Source organism: Rhinolophus sinicus, chromosome 3 (assembly GCF_057876585.1).
Source record: "Rhinolophus sinicus isolate RSI-liver-muscle chromosome 3, RSI-T2T, whole genome shotgun sequence".
Classification (NCBI taxonomy): domain Eukaryota; kingdom Metazoa; phylum Chordata; class Mammalia; order Chiroptera; family Rhinolophidae; genus Rhinolophus; species Rhinolophus sinicus.
The window spans coordinates 38,618,614-38,640,911 of NC_142503.1; the positions used below are offsets into that span (position 1 = coordinate 38,618,614).

Consider the following 22,298-nt stretch of genomic DNA (forward strand, 5'->3'; position numbering starts at 1 on the left):
CTGTCACCTGCAGTAACATGGAACGTACAAAAGGTGGACCTGGCTACAGAGTTTTCCAGCATGAATGTTGACAGTACCAACTAGTTTTTTTTAGACTCGGTAACAAGGTATGGATAGAGATAAACTAAAGAAGGAACTGTTCAGTTTTTAAGAATTTAGAGGAAATAGTATAAAGGAGCCATGGCTTAATTCAAAAGCAAAACTATTTATCTTCCCCAATTTCTCCCAGCAAAAGGTTCTCAAAGTAAAAATGACCTTATAGCAAATATCAAATTCAAGATGTTTCTGGCAAAATATGGTCTCAGAGTAGTTACAAATGTGCTGTAAGACTTTTGCTATAATCTCAGAAAGATTTAAAGCAGTACCTTATAGACCATCTTGCTTAAATGAACAGTTTAAGAATCTTAAGGGTGTTGTACCATAGCAGACTTATAAGCATCCCAACGCAGAGAAGAGCCTATCTCAAAGAGATTTGTGAGCATGACTTCTACCCCACGGATTAAATCACAATAAGATTCATAGAAAAGCCACACCATTTTAAGACAACAGTACTAGCAGAATCACCATCCACTTGGACGAAAAAGGAAACAGTTCGAAATGAAAAGAACAGTCAAGACTCTGAAGCTTCTATAAGCAAGAGGTATCTGAGAAAGCCCCTCCATAGCAAACATAGGCCCTTTCTTATGAAAAAGGAAGAATGACTCAGAATGCAGAGGGAAGAGCCCACGAGGCAGACACAGGAACCACACAGAATCACTCCCAAGAAAAAGAACTGTGCCCTAATCAAGGAATGGGAGAGAGAGATGTTCAACTGCATTCTAGAAGTGCTATGGGTCAGCGATTGCTATATGTGATGCCAAAATGGGATGGATTTGGGGAGTGTTGATGGAGGAAGTGAATGCACTTTGCAAATGAATGTTGGGGCCTGACTGAGTTTTCCAAGGATGGCCACAACAAAACCTCCCTCCCATCCTATATGCTCTTTCACAACGTGACTTTGACACTCCCAATCAGCAGGAGATTTCTCTACCCCTTTGAATATGAGTGGACCTTGTGATAGCTCTGACAAATAGAATAGGGCAGAAGCGATGATTTGCCATTTCCAGGTAGATCTTAGCTGCTGGCAGCTTCTTCTCCTTGCCTATTGGAAATATTTGTTCTGGAGATGCCCAGCCTTGGGACATAACCTCTTGGAAGCCAGCACAATGTAAGGATAGCGACCAGCCTAAGACCTTCATGCCACAAGCATAACCGACATGGAGATGCCATAGAGGATGAAACCTCATGCAGAAAGAGAAAGGGACCAAGAAGCACAAAGGCACCATGTTTGTGAGTAAAGAAGCCACCTTGGAAGTGAATTTTGTAGCCCAACTGATGCCTTGTGGGTAACGGGCAAACTGCCAGATGAACTCTCTAAATTCCTGACACAAAAACCATGAGCAAAATAAAATGTTTTAAGCCATTAAAGTTTGGGGTAGATTGTTTCTCAGCTATAAAAATAAAAACAGAACAATCCCAAATTCACACAGTAAGTGAAAATCATGGGCAAAACCATAAAACTTAGAGCATAATATACGAAAACATCTCTCTCACCTTCGGTAATGAAGTGAGTCTTTTTTAAAAAAAAGCAAGATATAAAAACCACCCAGCATAAAGGAAAAGACTGATACATTTACTTACATTAAAATTTAAAACTTTTCAGCTCATCAAGACACCATAAAGTGAAAAAATGAGAGATCTTTGTAATCCATATAATTGACAAAGGATTAATATCAGAATATATATTTTAAAACTCCTAAGAACTTATAAAGAAAAAAATCCTATAGAAGAAAGCCAGAGACATAAACAGGCATTTTCAGATGTGGAATCAGGAATGATGAATAAAAATATAAAAAGATACTTAATCTCATCAGTAATCAAGGAAATTCAAAATAACATCACAAGGAGATAGCATTTTATTTTATGCTTACCAGATTGGCAAAATTTTAAGCCAGTCAATATCAAATATTTTCTACTACTGGAATAAAAATTAGCATATCCACTATGGAAAACATTTTGGCATTACCGAATAAAGTTGAACATGAACATTAAACATATCAACATAGATAAACCTCAAAAATCATGAGAAATAAAAGAACAAATCAGAGAAGACTATTATACATACTCTTTGATATATTTTACTTGTACATAGAATTCAAAACAGAAAAAATATTTCAGACAAATCAATATATTGTTTAAGGATACAAGCGTAAGTGTTCAAACAATAAAGAGAAGCAAGGGAATGATTAAGACAGAAGTCAGGATATTGATGACCTCTGAGGAGAAGATGCAAATTGTGGATAAACAGGTGTTTGCTTTATCACTCTTATGTAAATTGTTCAGATACAGTTTATACGCTCTTCTTTGAAAGACAAAGTTTTCAAAAAAAATTGTTCGAGTATTTAAAAAAGAGCAGAGCTCCCTCTAGTGGGCTACATTTGTTTTGCTTTAAAAATTATAAATTTAATCTTAACATGATCACAGATTCTAGAATTATAAAGACCCTTAGAAACAATCTAGTATAAACTCCACATTTGACCACTGAAGAAAGTGAGGCCAGAAAAGGAAATGGCCACAGCTGGTCATCCAACAAAACTCAAGTCTCCTATTGCCCCTTTGTTACCAAATATTGGTAAGGAAAAAAAAAATTAGAAAATAATCCATACCAGAACTACTATCCTTTGATGCAATTACCTGAAATAAATTAGAATGTATTACCTAATCAATTAATAAAAATATTCTAGAGTATCTAAACCACAAGTAAAACATAGTTTATAATCTTAATAAATTTGACTCATAAACAACAGAGGGCACAAAGATTTAAACTCCTTGCCATCACATATGCTAAAAGTATTCCTTTAGTATCAGCAGAAATTGACAGCATCTGCAGCTTTTGCCAGCCTGCCTCTTTGCCTTAGTATGTAACTTAAAGCCTTAATATTACAAAAAAACAAAAGCCTACTAGTGATTATTGTAGGAGTTGACCTCTCTCTGAGACTGCCATTTCCCAGAAAACCCTGGGTTAGGCAAATCCATAGCAACGTGGTGGGTTTCACTGTGCTCTGTACCCATTCAACATATTTTTCCAGGCCAGTAGTACTCTATAGTACTGTATCACTTAAATGTTGAAAAACTGCTAATGACTACATTTCACAATATTGCTTTAAGATGTATCGGGGACATACAGTGTTTGAGGGAAGGAGAATAAGAGATGAAGCTGAAAAAAAATATTAGTTGCCAAACTAAGGAGGCCTTTGAACTCCTAGCTCAGAAACTGCCCCTTATTCCGTATGAATGAAGATTCCATTGTGAGTAAAGGATCAAGTGAGTATTTTTAAGGAGGGGAGAGATGTGACCTGATCTGAAAGGCACTCCTACATTAGATTAGCAATAATGATTTAGGAAATAAATTCCATTTGTATCAGAAATATGTAAGCTACGTATGAAGTTTTAAAAATGTGCAAGATTTATAGGGAAAACTACTACCATTGACAATAGTACCCATGCACTACTTAGATCCCAATCTAACAAAACTTGTGCAGAGTCTGTATACTTACAGTGCAAAACACTGCTGAGAGATTAAAAACATAAATAAACTGAGAGATACACCATATGTTCATGATTTGGAAAACTCAATTTTGTTAATTTGTCAAATCTCCGCAAACTGATCTACAGATTCCACACAATTTCATTTAAAATCTCAACAGAAATTTTTATAAATGCGTTGATTCTAAAATCTTTATGAAAAGTGAAAAGAACTGGAATCGCCAAAACAATTTTGGCAAAGAACAAAGTTGGAGGACACATAGCTGATTTCAAGATTTATTATAAACCTACTGTCGTCAAGACCATGTTGTAGAGTCCTGGACTTACAGGACATACATGGTGCTGTGTCCCGTATCCATATGAATACATGGCTCAGGAACATGGGGTGGAAGCAAGAGTCCCCCTGCTTACCACCCCTCCCAGTGACCCAGCCCCACAACTAGAGGTCCTGTCCTCAAAAGAGAAGTAAGTACTCTTGTCAGGAGACACACAAGATAGCAGGGCACTTTGGATTCCTTGTGGCAGGGAGCAGGTCCAGAAGAGGAATCACTAACATGGCAGGGGTAATTGATCCAGACCAGCAGGAAGAGGGCAGGCTGCGTGGGGCAGGGAGGAATGACTGGCACCTCTTGGTATTTCCTTGTCCCACTGTAACTGTGAATGAGCATGTGCAGAAATATCAGCCTGAGAAGTGCATGGTTGTCAAGGGTCCCGACTCTCAGAAACAGACTTTTGGGTCACAATACCAGGTAAACCAGCCACCCAAAACCCACCAAGGTGACAGCTGAGTGTGAGGAAGTTTACAATGGAGAGTGGAGAAGGAAAAGGACGAGGACCGGTCATAACCATGAGACTAGCTGCAGCAGTCAGGGCTGTATTCTTCCAAGTAGTTGCCATCTCCTAGTTTTCGCCTCAGGAAGAAAGTCCCATGAGCATGTAGGAGTTGACCTCTCTGGAGGTCCCCTCTTTGCATCCCTCACTCAAATTCAAAGTCCTCAGTAGGAAAATACCAACTTCCAAGAATAGGATGCCCCAGGAGTAGGATACATGCCTGCACCCTAACTGCCGGGGCAGAAAGCGGGAGTCTCTCCCACCTAGAGTTCCCTTGGGACACAGGGTCCTGCCTCCCACCAAAGCTCATACGAACTGGACTCTCACAAAACAGGAAAGTTTAGATTGCTTGGCTGTAAAACAAAGTCAAATGTCTATCCTACGTATTACTACTATTCAATTTAACTCTATTCTAGAACACAGACTTTATTCCTGCTCAATACACTAACCTTCGCTGCCTTCTTTTAAAATACAAGTCTCCTCCATAGCCAGGTGTTTAAGAAATTCTGCCAAATATACCCTGATGACATCCTAAACCTAAAACTTCTTCTCCAGCCAGGCCATCTCCTCCCTGCTCTCCATATAAAGCTGACGTGCACTTCTGACTAAGAGCTTGGTCTTGCCATCCCTGTCACCTGAAATATCATCTCCCTTCCCATCCCCCTTCCCCCTTATTATTTTCAGAATCCAGGGTGAAGTCCTCCACCTGCTCCTCCACGAGGCCTCAAAACACTCCAGGCCACACCGATAGGTGACAGACACAATTCCTGCACTGGCCAGGCAGACAACATATCATGATACAGTCAGGTATGATGTAGGGAAATGGCGGGAAGTGTGGCAACTAAAGTGGGTTCGCCCCATCTAAAAACTTTCAGGTTCGTAATTTTTTAAGACACTGCGTTAGAAGCTGATAACATTAAGTGCCTCTGGAGAAGGGAACTGGGTAGCTGGGGAAGGGAGGTGGAAGGGAGACTTTTCCTTGTATATATTCATTTGTACTTTGTAAATTTTGAACCATATGAAGTATTACTTTCACAAAATACACAAAATTGAAAAACAAAAATGAGATAGAAAAAATTTTAATGACTAAAAGCACTATGCCAGTCAAACAAAATAGATGTGCCAACCCAAGAACTGCCAGTGTAGCACTTCTAATTTATTGTTTGTTACAGATTAATTTTGATTAATTAATTAAATACTGCCTTAGTTCTGCTAGTTATCTTTTTCACATATGAATACTCAATCAAATGAGACTGCAAAGTTAGAGAGGAAAAGAATCATGTTTTATATATATATATATATATATATCTTTTTTTTTTATCTCCATCACTGCCTTGGATTGAGAAACATGTGGTATGTACTCAATGTTTGGAATCATAAGAGTTTACAATTTAAAAAGTCCTTAAAGATCTAGTCCATCCCTGTCATTTTATAGATGGAAAAAATTGATGCGTAGGAAGGCTAGGGAACTTATCCAACTATTATAGCACAAGAGCCTAAGATTTGATGGAATGAATAAAAACAAAAGAAAAACAAAAATCACAGGCACACATTCTGAGCTTTACTACGAAAACAAACGATTCCACTAGAGGGAGCCAATAATCCATTAACTAAAAGGTGAGGTTCCTAAAGCAGTTCCCTTCAAAAGATCTAAGGTAGTAATGACAAATTTTTCCCAGGGCCACTGAAAATGACTGAAGGGCCACATACCTAAAACAACGTAAATTCAGATTTCCATCATTAAAGGTACAAATAGAGAATTTTCAAATCTCCAGCATTAAAAAAATGTTATTAGCGTATAGTAAAATTGATTTTTTTTTTCTTTTGGTGTACAGTTCTATCAGTTTTAACACATTTGTATAACCACCAGAATCAGGGAACAGAACAGTTCCATTATTCCCCAACCAAAAAACACTCCCTCCTGCTCTGACTCTGTAGTTACACCTTCCCACTGCACCCTGCCACCACCAACGCACAGGAGCTTTCCATTGTATAGATATAGTGTTTACCCATTCATCCATTGAAGAATATTTGGGTTGTTTTCAGCTATTGGCAACTATCAATAGAGGTACTATAAATACTAATGTAGAAGTTTTCATGTGAACACAAGTTTTCACTTTTCTAGGGTAAATGCCCAGAACAGGAATGCTGAGTCATATCATACAGTAAATACGTGTTTAACTTTAAAAACCCAAACTGTTTTCTAAAGTGACTACCACGTTAGGCTCTCACCAGCAATAAATGAGATTTCCAACTGTGCTGCATCCTCACTAGCCCTTGCTATTGTACTTTTATTTTAGCCATTCTAATAGATACATAGTGGTATCTTATCACCGTTTTAATTTGCATTTCCCTAAAGCTATTTATGTTAACCATCTTTTCAAGTGTTTATTTGCTATCTGGTTATCTTTGGTGAAGTGTTTGCTCAACTGTGCTGTTCATTTTTTAATTGGTTCATTTGTATTCTTACTGTTGAGTTTTGTGACTTCTTTATATAATCTTGATACCAGTCTACTCTCATTTATATGGTTTGCAAATATTTTCTTTCCATTTATAGCTTGTCTTCTCATCCTCTTAATAGTGTCTTATACAGAGCAAAAGTTTTTAATTTTGATGAAGTCCAATTAATGATTTTTTTTTCTATTATAAATCATGCTTTTGGTGTCATGTCTAAGAACTCTTTGCCTAACCCCAGGGCATAAAGACTTCTGCCTGTTTTTCTAAAGGTTTTATAGTTTTACACATAAATCTATGATTCACTTTGAATTAGTTTTGTATAAAGTATGAGGTTTGGGTTGAGGCTCATTTTTTTGCATATAGAGGACAGATATCCAATTGTTCCAGCACCATTTGCAGAAAAGACTATTCTTTTTTTCTTTAAGTTGCTTTTACACCTTTGTCAAAGATCAACTGGCCGTATTTGAGTGTGTTTCTGGGATCTCTTCCGTTCCACTGATCCAAGCGTCTATCTCTTCACCAACACCACAATCTTCATTATTGTGGCTTTATATAGCAAGTCTTAAATCTCGGTAGCATGGGTCCTCTGTTCTTTTTAATTAAGAACTGTGAAAGTAACAGTATTCAATAAAGTTGACGATATCTACATAACAAATTTTAGTTTCAAATTAAAATCAGTATTTTGGAAATAGGCCAGGAAAAGAAAAAAGCAAATATACAGGGAAAGGAACAGAAAGAAAAAGAGAAAAATGAAGTCGGAGAAAAAGAAAAAGGAAAATAAAAAGAAGAGAACATGAGAAAGACACACATAAAGAGATAGAACAAAGAAGGAAAAAGAGAAGGAACAAATAAAAAGAACACAGAGAGGTACGAAAATAAAGAGAAAATGGTTCTCTACACATTAGTTCTCAAGCACTACAGCTGAGCCAGTGACTCCCTTCCTGGCTCAGAACATCTAAACCACAGACACCTTCTCAGTTACAAGCACCCACCAGAGCTTGCATTGTAGTGACAGCAGGTCAAGGGCCAGGTGTAGGCTCCAGGATGGGGATCCCTTCCTGCTAAAGACCGACACTAGGCAAAACACTTTCTTCATTAAATAGTCCAAAACAAGCAATTATCATAATACACACTTCTCTATCTATATAACCCATTACATTAGCTTTAAATAATCCTACATAATTGTCTGTTCACATACATAAATGGGCAGACTCAATGATCAGTAGAGAATCTCTTTAACTAGAACATGTCTAGTGTTTTGTTTAGATGTTTCAGAGAGAAAAGTGTCTGGTTCTCTGAGGATGAAATATATACCTGTCCACCTCACAGGGTTTTTGTGAAGATCAAATGAGATCATGGAAGAGAAACTGCTTCATAAACTGAAATTTCTTATAAAAACACAAGGTAGTGTAACTGGCTTTCCTTATCAGCAGTCTAGGGCCACGAAGTTTTCTCAGATGCAGAAAACGGCCTCAGACTCAACTATGAGAACCGTTCAGTGCAATCTCAAGTTGTCTTCACTAGCAGCAAACCCAGAACTCTTTCTAGTCATCTGCATTAGTAACAGAAAGAAGTGGTTCAGTTAATAGCTCTGGGTACTTCTCTGCAACATCTCCTCTGATTATTATGAACATTCAGATATTAGGATCTTGCTTTCCTTTCTGACACTAAAATTCACTATTTTCTTCTATCTTCTATACTCAGCTCTTTGATTCTTGAGAAAAAAAATCATTGTCAAATGTCCATGCAGTCACAGAACATGACATACATTTTTTTAAACTAGAAATAAAATTTGACACATTCCAAGATAGAAGCTTAATTCATCATCTTTGTTATAAAATTCTCCAATATATATGTGTGTGTATATACAATCTGTCTTTTAAAAAATACTGTAAGAGCCTTTATATTTCATGTAGCTTTCTCTAATTATGCCTTGCTCTAACTCTCAGACCCAGGAAACTACATATCCCCTGCGATATTTATACATTTAGGCTGATTATGTTTACCTTACCGCCTTTATTTGAGAACTTCTTGAAGACAGCTGATCACTTCATATATAGTACTTAATAATACATCATTAGAATTCTGTGACTATATAAACATGTGGTGACTACACCAAATGCTTCTTGTTTATTTTTCTGTGTGTTTACTCATTCACTTGCTAATTTATTTAAAAAGCTAGGTCAACCTCATGTTGTAGAAATGGAGGCAGTCTGGCACACACAACACGGGCTTTAGAGAAAGAGACCTCAGCTCACTTTCACTACTAGCAGAGTGACTTTGGAGAAGTTAGTAACTTTGGCTTTATTAATTTCCTAATCTTTAAAATTAGAATACCACCTACATCTATAGGTGTTGAGTTAAATGACAATTAATGCAACACATCTGGTACATCATAGGTGCTCTAGAATTTTAGTTCCTTCCTCCCCAGCAAGAACTCTCAACTGCCCATTCCAGTCTTCTTAATACTACTTATAAAGGCTCCTCTTCCATAAACTTGAGATTTAGAAGCATGTTCTAGAATTCCTCCACCTTACTGACTCTCCATCTATTTGCAAATCTAATCTTCCTCTAGCTCCTAACCTCCCTCATCTGCTTTCCTTATAATTTGGCTGTAGTACTGCTCAACTACAAAAAGCAGTTGGAAATAGAGCAAGTAGGGAAGGCTGCCCCCCTCCTGCCTGGAGCACCTGGCATGCAACCCTCAGGATCCTGACGGAGCAGCAGTCCGGAAGCTGTCTGAGGGCAGCAGCTGCCTCCACACTCAGTAGCTTATCCTCAATTCAAGGCAGATGCTCCATAGTCATTTACGTGTCTACATAGATTTCATTCCAGATTCATCTGAGAACATCAAACCTCAGGGGTTAACTTACAAAATTCCACTCAGGAAAATGGAAGGCTGTGAGTTTTCAGGTAGTAAATAATGAAAGAAAATACTGCTCCCTCTATAGCTCACAAATATTGTATAGGAGAAACCAGGAGGAAAATCATTATTTCACAGATGAATGGAATCTGTGTGTGTACTCTGTTTTTTAAAGGGGAACATAGGAAGAAGTCTTCACATTGAAGTGAACATGCTCTCACAGTCGATGCTGGGTGGCCGCCTAGAGCATGGTCCTATTTTACAGGTCTGATGACTCTAAAAGCCTCATTAGACTCAATGAAAGGCATCGAAGGTAAGGCCATGATAGAACAGACTGGAAGTTGCTCATCCAGGGAATCTTTCAGAAGTGTGCTCGCTAAATCTTGATGGTATATGAGCAGTTAGTTTCCCAAGAGAAATGATCACTGCAGAATTCCCAGTGAAGTGCAGCATGTGGAACCCGGGCTAGAGTGTCCACTGCCTGATGCTAAAAAGCACGACGGCCTCAGAAGAGGCTAAAATCGCCCACAATCCTAATTACAAGTTCGATCAGCAAGCCAGAAATAACTGTCAAATGGAGAAATGACTAACTGCCCAGATGACAATCCTGACATCTAGAAGCTGAAGATTGCTGATGAAGCCCCATGAGGAAGTTAGACACTAAATGTACAGCAACGTCTGGTCTTAGCCTTGGCGCAGGTGACCACCCTTCTCCCTGCTCTGCAGCCTTTCTCAGCAGCTATTCTCAATGAAGCCAAAGAAACGGTTCAGGGAGGAAAGAGTCAGGTTTTCTATGCTCAAAGCCAGGTGTCCCGGTGGCCCCGAAATGCCCTCACTAAATGTGTTGTAAGAGCAGTCCTTATTTTTCTCTTGGAATAAAAGCAAGCAAATATTAAGAGTCCACAGTCTCCATTTTTCTTTTAATTCCCGTTTCTTAGCACTTTGGAAGGCCTCTCTGTAGATAACTCAACAATTTCTCTTTTCTGGACTTGAGTGACTTCATTCCTCTTTAGTCTTCTCCCATTACCTGAATATTAGGTAGGTCCCTTCCACCTCCACAGTAACAGCCTCGCATGCAGTGGGAATGGAAGTACAAGCAGAGACATCCATTGCCCTCAGATTATCTGGTGGTAAGTGTTCAATCATAAAATAGCATTGAAACGTGAGCAAAAATGCTTGGCGAAAAGCAGACATGCTTTGGCAGCGCTAAGCTGAGACAACAGGGAATTATAGTACAATTTTTCATATGAGCCCTGAGCTCTGCTTAAAGATCAGACCCACTCTGCCACTAACCCCCTGAATGTACAGCTTCTCATTGCTCACAAAGACCCAACCCAGAGCTACTGTTTCACCCTTTTTAGATTCTCTAGGGCTAAGCTATTGTAGCCATTCTCTCAGGTGCCCAAAAGGATGAAAAGATTTCCTTACTGAAAAGTCACTGCAACAAAAGACTGCAATGGGGTGCTCTATGGAGCCAAGAAACATTGAAATCGGTTTTATTGTAACTACACATTCACTTCTCCACTCAACAAATCCCAAGGAGTAGCATCCCTCCAAGGGGCATGGTAAATTCTTTCACATGAGAAAGTTTCAATAGACTCTGACCAGACCCACTTGTCCTTCCCACACTCCTCCCCTTGAGGGTTTACTGGTTGCCGTTACCTGTACAAGTGACCATTGTCTTCAAAATCTTCCTGACCCCATTTTCCCTTGATGTCTTCAATAACATGATTCTTCAGAAATTTTTTAAGCAGCTGGACAGTTTGTTTGCGGGTCACCTCGGGGCCAAAGTTTTGACTGCACCTCAGCAGCTCATGTAGCCAATCCACAGCTTCCGCCGCCGTGAAGCAACGTTCATAACTTTTAAAACGACAGCGATGTTTCCGCAATGGCATCCTAGCACGAAAAAGCTCAACTGTTTCATTCCACTAGGAGAAAAAAAAAAGGTATTTAGTAATCAACTGATTTTTTAAAGGTTTTTACATCCAAAATATTTGAGACGAATGCAATTTTTCTATTTGGAAGACTGCCTTAATAACAGATGGAACCTTGAAATTTTTATGTTTACAAGCTTCGTACTCTAAAGAAAAAATAACTTTTAAAAATGAATTTATTCATTCAATAAATATTTACTGGAGATATTGCCATCACGTTCTCCTATTATTTGAACATAAATTTTTACATTAATGAGAAACATATGATCAAAAATAATGGTAAGTGAGCTCAATAAGCTTGATTGACTTCTTGGAACCCTATGTTAATATAACGTTACCTCACTAATTATTTACTGTTTATTACCTGAAAGGTATTGTATGGGGAGAGGAAGAGAGATACACAATATACAGTGCCTGATGTCAAAGCATATTTTAAAATTCTGCAGAACATTTTCCTATTAAAACAAACAAACCAAAACACTCAACACCCACACCTTCAACACTCATCCCTAGATTAAACGAAATGTTCACATATGGTGTTCTTCATACATAATTACTCCCAACATCTTTTTAGGATCGTAATCGCCCCGTCCATCTTCCTAAAGGTCCTGAAAACTCATAGTCTAAGTCTGTGGACCCTGAGAAAGAAGATAGTACCAAGAAGAGCTCCTGGTGGCTACCCAGACCAACATTTAAAAGCAGAGCCTAGCAGCTGCTTCTAAACAGGGGCCTATCATGCAAACCGTACTTCAGGCAGAAGCCCACACTGAACTGCCTCCCTGTACTGTGTTCCTGACATCTGAGTCAGCCCTTATAAAGGAGTTCCTGCACTTGTATTTCAACCAATAGGACTGAGGCTTTCTCGGTCCAATCAGAGCTGTGCAGCTACATTAGCATCTTCACTGACCAATGAGAACAGCTCCATTCTGATCAACCAAGGCAGTGTCATTTGGACCAATCAAACCCCAAGGATTTGGAGTCCTCATGCGCAATAGGACGGACCAATCAGGAAACAGGGGCAGGGAATTCTCTATTTAAGTCAGCTCCCCTCTGCTCTGAGAGCAGCCCTTCCCTTTCCAACGAAAACTGAAGACTGTATTTCCCCTGCTGGAGCTGAAACACTAAAGACATCTCATCAGACCAGAGCAGAGCAGAGCAGGGTAGGCAGATCAGAGCAGAGCTGTCTAGCCAGAAAGAGACCTCATCACCCCAGGACTGCCACCTCACCCCAGGACTGCCTCACAGCCATGCTATTCCACAGCTGAGTTATCTGCACGAATAAAGTTTTCTTCTTCACCACACCTCAAATTGGTGATTCCTGTTAGTGTCGAATTGGTGCCAACAATCATCGGTTGACATTCTCGTGACCATTCCCTCTTCTCTTTCAAGTACCCTGTTTCCCCAAAAATAAGACCAAGGCGGACCATCAGCTCTAATGCGTCTTTTGGAGCAAAAATTAATATAAGTCCTGGACTTATTTTAATATAAGACCGGGTCTTACATAATATTATATAAGACCCGGTCTTATACAATATAAGACCGGGTCTTATATTAAATTTTGCTCCAAAAGACGCATTAGAGCTGATTGTCTGGCTTGGTCTTATTTTTAGAAAAACACGGTATGTCACTTCGCAAACTCTGAATTTTATTTTTCACCTCCTTTTCTACTCAAATCAAATTTTCTGATTTCACCTTTTATTTTTCAACTATAGTGTTTGATCTCAGTATGTTCTGATCTTAATATATTCTTTTTATTTTGACCAACAATAGTTCCTTATTTTCCCTTCTGATCAGGCCTTTCTTCCAGATTTCTCTCCCTACTCTCTACTGCCCAACCACGTCTGCAATTATTGTCACATTTCTCTTCTTTGATGGCTAACTTTCTTAGCCAAGTAATAATTCATGAGTATACCCAGGTGCTTAAAGGGCTGAAGTAGGGTCTTTGCAGGCATGTGCTGGGGAAGATTATCAAGAAGACATGACCACCGATTTGACCCACAAACTGGACCTGGGCAACTGGAGGTTCTGACTCCCTCCACTGAGGTCGGAAGTGCATTGCCCCTGGCGTTCCCTGCTCCCAGAAGCTGCTCCAAGGATACAGCCTTGACATAGAAATGTGGTAATGAGACTATTTGGACTGTGTACATGCCTAAACCCAGTCAGGGCTTCTTGGGTACGTGACTGACCCCAGTTTAGGCCCCTATACAAACTTTAAGATATGGTGGGTGGATGGGTGGGTGCCATAAACTACTCGTCTTGAGGCCACCCAAGATAACTCTCATATGTAAGTTTCCTTACTTATTAAACCTACCACCTACAAATATTGAGTGGTCTGCCTTTTACTTTGGTCTCTCCCTGCCCTCCATGCATGGGGGCCAGTTTCAGATTACACTGGGAAGCTCCCAAAGAGGTTGCCACCAACAGTATGCACCCTGGACATGTGGCACAGTGTACAACACATAGTAGGTATCTAATATGCAAATGCTTAATTGGTCTTTCACTTTTTCTGCTTTTTAAAACCACCTTCTAACTTCATGCAATTTAATTCCACTCTGACTCCCAATCATGTCTTCTCCTGGTCAAATCCAAACGTCTTTTTGCCTTATGCATATTAATCTTCGTACTTCATTTAACACTGTTATAAGCAATGCTCTAAATTAAGATGGCACACATTTAAAACATTTTTTAACCTCTTAAAAGCTAACACAGAAACAAGGTAAGCCATAGAGTAGGAAAACATATGACCAGAATTTCTAAAACAAAACAAAACAAAAATTCAAATCAAGGAAAAAAGACACTCCAATAGAAAAATGGAAAAAGACTTCGACAGGCACTCCATATAAAAGGATCTCCAAATTTACCATTACATGTGCAAAGATGCTCAACCTCATTAATTATCAGTGAAATGCAAAAGAAATCCACAATGCAATCCACTCCATGCCTACAGAATGGTTACAATAAAAAAAATAGGCAATATTAAGTGCTGATAGAATGTGGAGCATGGAAATCTCATACATTGCTGGAGGTAATAAATCAGTACAATTGCTTTGGAAAACAGATTGGCAATATTTATAAAAGCTAAATATATGCACACCTTATTACACACCTTATTACCCAGCAATTCCATTCCACAGTGTATATCCAACAGAAATGCATACATATGTTCACCAAAAAACACACTGTTCATAACAGCACTATTCTTAATAGGCAAAAACCACCCAAATGTCCATCAACATCAGAACAAATAAATTGTGATTTATTCATGCAATGGAATGCTGTACAGCTGTGAAAATGAATGGAATATTACTACATGCAATAACATAGATGAATAACATAGATAAAATGTAATACTGATATAAGACCAGATATGAAAAGTAAATATTACATGATTCCACTTAAAATTAAAAAGCAGGCAAAATTAATCCATGACATTAGAAATTATAATAATGCTTAATTTGTATGGAGGTGGAAACTGAGGTCAGAAGGTACTTCTGGGGTACTGGTAATGCTGTATTTCTTTTTAAGCAATAAATAAAAACAGAGTAACACATTTATTATATGTATTTCTATATAACATAATGAAATAAGATGCATTAGTTATTTTAAATGTAATAATTTGAAATTTCTTATTAAAATATACTATCTATCACATTAGGTTAAAAGGAAAAAACTCAAATATATGCTTTAGAAGAAATACATTTAAAAGAAAGCAATAGGGATAATAAAAGGAATGGGTAAATGCGACAAATGCAAACCAAAGAATACAGAAGAGAATCTTATTATTTGATACTAATATCAAATAATGTGGATTTTAGGATTAAAATACTAAACAGAACAAAGAGAGGTGTTCTGTAATGATAAAATACACAATTGATGAAAAACAATAGTCATAAATATATATGCACCGAACTGCATAACAGCTACAGTAATAAATCCAAAACAAAAGAATTTGATAAAAAATGAAATTTTATGAAAGATTTAATTACCTGTCTTTAGATTTGAGTCACGCAAGGGGTTCTGCGTACACATCACTAGTGCCGTATGCTGCAGATATAACTTAGGGTTTACTGGGAAAAAACTTACAAGCAGGAAAGCAGCAGTGTCGTGGCTGCCGTCCATTCTCATTATTCCAAAGCATAAGTTGGGTATAAATATTCCAAGGTCAGCGGGCTAGGTGTGCCAGCCAAAGCCCTCCGAGAGAGAGCAAGCCCCACCTCCACACCACATGACATATTTATGAGTTAGCCTGAGAGACACTAGGAAACCTGGTTTCTCCAAGCAACTAGAAATGTGTCTAGGGATCTCCAGGTCCCAGATCAATGCCAGGGGACGGCAGGGGAGGGCTCCGGGCGTGAGGACCACAACCTGGCTCTCAGTGATCGGCTCTATTTCTTGACCTGGGTGTTGGTTACCTGGGTGTTCACTTTGTGAAAACTGAGTTGCACACTTATAATTTGTGCACTTTCCTATATATATTATACTTAATAAAAAAACAAAAACAAACCACACACATGCTCATATAATAAAATCCTACTGAAGGGCAATCCACAATTTTAGATTACTAACCTGAAAGTTGGTAAATATGAGTTGGCTGGTTGTAATGGTAGATGTGAAGTCAAATAAAATCATCATTACAAAAAGCCCTTCGTAAAAGATAATGCATTCCTCAAATATAAGAATAATATATAAAATTTCCAGGATAACCTCTTAAAACAAATTAGGGTGTTCAATCGATTCTAGAGCTGGAAAGACACTTTAGGGCAAAATCAAGACTCAGGGGGACTCGCGAAGCGGCACCTGTCACTCAGGTGCTTGGCCTGGAACCCTGCTCTGTAGTCTCCTTCCCAAGTCATCAGCTCACTATACCAAGTACCCTTGAACAGTATCATAGCTTTAAATGAGTCCCATGTATTTTTAACATTTTTAAAAATTCTCTGCTGACACCTAGCTTTCATTTTAGTCTTGATCAAATATGTTGGGAGGTAGAGTGAGAGGAAAGGTTAAATATTTTCATTTATTTTTTGTTGATTAAAGTATCATAATCATTATCAGCTAAACTTACTTAATGTATAGTACTTTATAATAAAGACATGGCTCTCTGGGACCCAATATTTCAAAATACAAATAAATTTTAATAAATAAAATGTATTAAATAAATAAAGTCTATTAATTTACTCAGGTTGATTAGCAGTCCCTCTACTTGTTAATTAAATTACAAAATAACATGCATTGTAACAACTTAAATGCAGAAATATATACAAGTCTGTCCTGTCTCTCTCCAATCCCACATACCTACCAAACATATACACACGTATACAGAACTTTTCCCTTTGTATGTATGTGTGTTGTTTATTATTGTCGTTGATTGCTTCCTTTTCAAAGAAACAAAATCAATCATATTGTACATAATATCCTACAATTTGCTTTTGCATTTAACATACCATGGATCTCTTTGTGTCAATACCTATAGAGTTAGTAAATAAATGAGTTCCATAATTCATTCGATCATTTTCTAACTGATGGGCATACAGCTATTTCCAATTTGTTTTAAAAGTATATTCTTGTTTATGTAACCTAAAGTACCAACGCTTTGATTTACTTACTTTTGATAGAACAGATTTCTAAAGCATATCAGCATATTTAAATCAGTTGTAGCAATTCACACTCCTACCAACAGTGTAAGAGCCTACTGCCTTATCTTTGACCATCTCTAGATGTTATCATTCTTCCCACTGTTGTCAATCTATAGACAAGAAATGATATCTCTATGTTTTGGTTGTATTTTTGTATTTTCATCTTGTTATTTTTATTTCTTCATCTGAGACTTGCCATTTTTCTAGTGGGTTGTCCATTTTGCACTCTGCATCTATGAAAAGTCGTACTGCATACAATTCTGTGAATATGAGATTAAAAACACTTCCAATTATGATGTAATTTATAATTGTTTTAGTCTAAAAACAGGAAGAAGAATGAGAACTAGTTCTGCCAAGATCCAGAGCCTTTCTGTTTGCCTTGAATAAGTGATGTGAACAAATTGAGGGAAGAAGGATGCATTATTTTCCATCCACAAAAGAGAGTCAAGTCTTTGAAAACCCTGATAAAGTACAAGCTACACCTCATCCCTAAAGGTGGACCTACCAATAGCCCTGACCCTAGATGTTTTCAAATGGTAGAGACAATTGTGAAGTGGAAGCAGATATGAAAACAGTTCTAAAACACCCTATTGGTTCCCTGCTATCACCAGCCATATCTCTTAGTGGCTAGCCCAAAGGAAAACCTGACTTGACACTAGTTGAATTTCTTTAAATGAATGAATAATTCGGGGGGGGGGGGGGGGGGTCTGTAATAGATTGTTTCCAAAGATAAATTCCTCCTATCCTGTTTATAGGCACCTTTGTGATGTGACTTTGACATTCGTCTATCAAGAAATGGAGCTGAAATTCTACAGTCTGGATTTAGCTGTTTTACTTGCTTTGACCAACGAGATCTGAACAAAAAGTCACAAGCAGAAACCTTCTTTTGGTTCTGCTGGAACCATGAGACTCTATGTGAAGAGACTTGGCCCAGCTAACAGCCAGAAGCAAGTCAAGCAGCCATGTTAAACCACCAGTCCTAGTCAAGTTACCAGACGCTGGTGGCACATGAGTGACCCCAACAGAACCCCAGACATAAGCCCAGCCCAGACTGCTGACTCACTGAATCGTGAGGACAAATAAAACAATGCCAAACTCCCCAAACCTCCTGAAATCATATGTAAAATTTCATGAATATGTGACATGTGCATTTTTCGGTAAAAAGGAGATCATCTTTTTCAGATTCTCAAAGTGGTTTGTGAGCCAAATAAAAAAGTAAACAACCATCTGCCCCAACTATGATTTCTTCTTCTAGAAGCTGGCCTTCTTAGCTCTGGCTTGGCCATAGTGTAAGCTCTAGAAAGAAAAGGAACCCTATTTATATTTCCCATTGTCCCTCTGTCCTCATCTTTTCCACATATATACATATAGCCGAGTGATACTTTGGATCTTAGCTCTCATCTTTTTCTGGATATCCACTAGGATGCATAGAGCAATGATACTAATTCCCAAGTTAAGATGTGGCTAGATGTGGTGACAGACCAAGGAGCGAGTCCCTTCCTCCCAAATTACCATTATGCTTTCACGGAAAGCTGTCTGAAACCTGCCATGGACATACCAAATTGTCACCACTGATGGTAATCCTTTGAAACAGAAATCACTTAAACTACTTGCTCCAGGTCATAAAGAAATCAAGTACACCTCAGAACTCTGAACACCAAAGCTCTTCTGCCAGGAGAAAAGGCAGCACCCTGGACCATCAAGGTATGCAAATGCTCTTTCATTTCCAGGTCAATCCGTCATTTGCGGGTGCTGACAGAAACAGAAACACAACGGGCAGGAAACGTGGCCAGGGCGATCCACCTTTGTTCAGGGCACCGTTAGAAAGAACCTCAAGCGTCACCACAAGTGACACTCAGGACGGAGACACGCCCTGCCCGGACTGCAGCGAAGGGGTAGCATTACAAGATGAGGGTGGGTCTTCTTCCTCCCGGCTACAGGCCTAGGATACCGAAGACAGAGGCTGGAGGGAGCGGAGGGGGGTGGTCACCTCGTCTTCCCGGAGCTTTAAATCGGGGGGCGCCGTTGATTGCCGAGAACCCAGTCTAGATCTCGGGAACAAAGCTGTGCCCACCCGCGACAGCCTGGGTTCCAATCGTGGTTAGCATCTCTTTAAGCAACGTCCAGAAAACTGCCGCCCCAGCCAGAACACCGCCGCCCTCCAAACCGGGTCCGGCCTGCCCTGGAGAAGCGAAGACTGACCAGGACGCGGTCGGAGAGAAGGCCGAGGCATCGCGGGGCCGACAGCATTGCCCAGGCCTCCGCACGCTCACTCACCAGCTTGGTGGCCCGGTACGGCCCGGGGCCCACGATGCGGTGCTCCATGGCCCGCACACAGCGGCGGCTGCGGCCGCGACAACTCCGTTCTTCGGGAACCGACAGCTCCGCAGTTTGAATCGCGAGCCTGCGCGCAGCGGGCGCTGATTGGGCGGCTCTGCGGCACGTGACGGGAACTGAGAGGCGGGGCCACCGGGACCCGCGGGGTTGGGGGTCGGGCCTGCGTTTCTTCCCAGACGTCCTGCGGCGGAGGGAGCTGGGGGCGCACAAGGACCCTGGGCAAGGTCGCCTGCTGACTCTTGTCCCTCCTTGCGCACCCTCCAGGGGCGAGTGTGGACTGGTCGTACGTGGGTTATCTCCTCCATGTCTAGGGCGAACCTGGCTGCTGTCCTCTCTTAGACCCATCCACCCCGCACGCAATATACTTTCTCTGCAAAAGCGCCTGTGAAAAACTAACTCAGTGACCGAAGCTGGGCTGGACTGGATAGACAAATCCCTATTCGCCCTTCCAAGTGCGCTGTGAACCCGGAGGTGCTGCCAAGATTGGGAGAAGTGGGTAGTGAAATGAAGCGAGTGGACAGCCTCTGCAAGTGGAGGGACAATTTAGAAGTAGTTAGAAGCACTTGGCTACGGGGAATGTCAATGGCATGTAAGAAAATGAAAAGCTGGAAAAAAGCCCGGATTCTGCTTTCTATTTGTTCTTTGAATTTAAGTTCTGTACGTTGTATCAGACTGAAATTTTCAGTGCTTTGCCATAGAGCTGTGAGTCCTTTTTGATGCTCAGAATTTTCCCTCTAGGAATTAGTGGTCTGATGTGTAAGAACAAATGAGGCCACCACTCAATACCTAGGACTCGAGTTAAAAGTTCAAATCTGATCGCCTCAGTGAGTACTCAAAACAAGACATATGAAAAGATCCAGAGCCTAGTAAAAGATTAGATTCCCAGTTTAGCCCATCTTCCTAACACCCTTCCTTCATTTGCTGGTTTAGTTAGGTATGTATTTATCTGCATTTTGGGAAGTCCAAAAAATTCCTGGGGTAATATATACATATTTTATAATCAGAAAAAGCAATAAAGATCATTTTACTTCCAATGATTTAATCCTTGTCAAAACTTTTTTCTTTTCTCTGAATTCCAAGGGATAGGTCTGCTTGTCCTTTGCAAGGAATACCAATGGAGCACAAGAGACAGAAGGAGAAAAGGAATTTCAGAGCCTTGTCCCTCCAGGACCTGCCACAGTGGTGCAAGTGGGAGCTGGGACAAAACATCAGGCCATGCTCCCTGAGCATTTTCCTAAGAGTCCGTCATGAGCGATGGACAAGATATTCCTTTTACTGGAAAGGCACATCGTCAAATGATCGGAGGCTACCTGCAAAGGCAGTCTTTGAGAATGTAGTTTAAACTGGGCTACTGATTATCAGTCTTTCAGCATTCGCATAAAAATAATTGGGAAATTTTTCCGTGCCCTAAAAAGCCAGTGCTTTCTACCTTTCTGGCCTAGCTCTAACCACAGTGGTCTTCTTTCTGTTCCTAAACATGCTAAGTTTGTTCCCTTTGTCTCAGTTCAAATGCTTCCAACCCAGAAAAGTCTTCCCTGACCTTCCTATATAGAGAAGTCTCACACCCCACCCTACTCTTGCACTGTTTTATTTCCTTCATAGCATTTACCTGTATCTAAATGATTTATTTTTTGTCTTCTACTTCTATAATCATGGTTATCAAATAAAGGGGTCCCACCTTCTGGGAGTATTTTTGACATTTGCAGGGCTGTTTTCTGGTTTTCAAAAAGACAGGAGGCCACTATCAGTATTTGGTGGGCAGGAGCTAGACATCCTATGATGCTTAAGTGAGGCTGCACAACCAACAACTGCCCCATGTTCTGCATGACATTTAGTGTCCCACTGGGCAATCATGTAAGTGAAAAACCTCTTTGTAATTATCTGAGCTGAGGACATAACTCTATTTTACATTTAAATAAAAAATGGTTTCAGCCAGTTTTTATACACACTGAAGTTTCCAGGACTAGTAATCTGTTTTGTTTAGGAAAAGTTGCTTTGCCATGTCAAAAAACCATGTCAGGATGGCAACATAGCTTGTGGTGTTTTAATAGCAACACAGTCTGTAGTCTTTAAGACACATATCTGTGACATTCTACATCTGCAATGGTTCAATTCATGGATATGGTACATATTGAGGCAATATAATTACTTAGTCCTTTATTCAAATTTATTTCTATAAGTAGATGCAAATACCTCCCTATTTCAAGATATCTTTAGGTGTAGACATGCTTAGATACTTATTTACATTTTCAAATGAATATTGCTTTATTATAAGTTACTTCCTTTTTATGTCACCTTTATATAAAAGGATTAAGTTTTAATTATGTGTAGGATGATTAACTGTGAATTTCATTTTAGCAAAGTTAAAAGGGTATTGGTTCTGATCCATTTGGAAACCATTGCTCTGGTCTGGAATATAAACTCCATGAGACTAAGGACCTTTTTCAGCCCATCGCATCTAGGTTCCTAGAATGTCTGATACATAGTAGATACTTAAACAAAAATTTTAAATAAATGATATACCTTTAATTTAATGTAAAAATGTTTTAACTTACTTAAGTAAAATTGAAGCACAAGATAGTTTATCCTACGGCTTTCCACTCCTGAGCATACCACAATCCCCCCTCCCTCTCCATAGTTACCCCAGTAGAATAAGCA

At 39.4% G+C, this 22,298-nt stretch overlaps 1 protein-coding gene across 1 annotated transcript in view; it reads right to left on the reverse strand.

The window, feature by feature from the left end:
• DEPDC1B (DEP domain containing 1B) overlaps positions 1-19,748 on the reverse strand; it is a 54,131-nt gene extending 34,383 nt beyond the window's left edge. The window contains exons 1-2 of the mRNA XM_019742994.3: positions 19,581-19,748; positions 11,399-11,664 (exon numbers count right to left, since the gene is read on the reverse strand). Coding sequence (XP_019598553.1) covers positions 11,399-11,664; positions 19,581-19,628 — 314 coding nt within the window. The 5' untranslated portion in view covers positions 19,629-19,748. The remainder of the gene's footprint in view (positions 1-11,398; positions 11,665-19,580) is intronic.
• Positions 19,749-22,298: the final 2,550 nt, after the last annotated feature.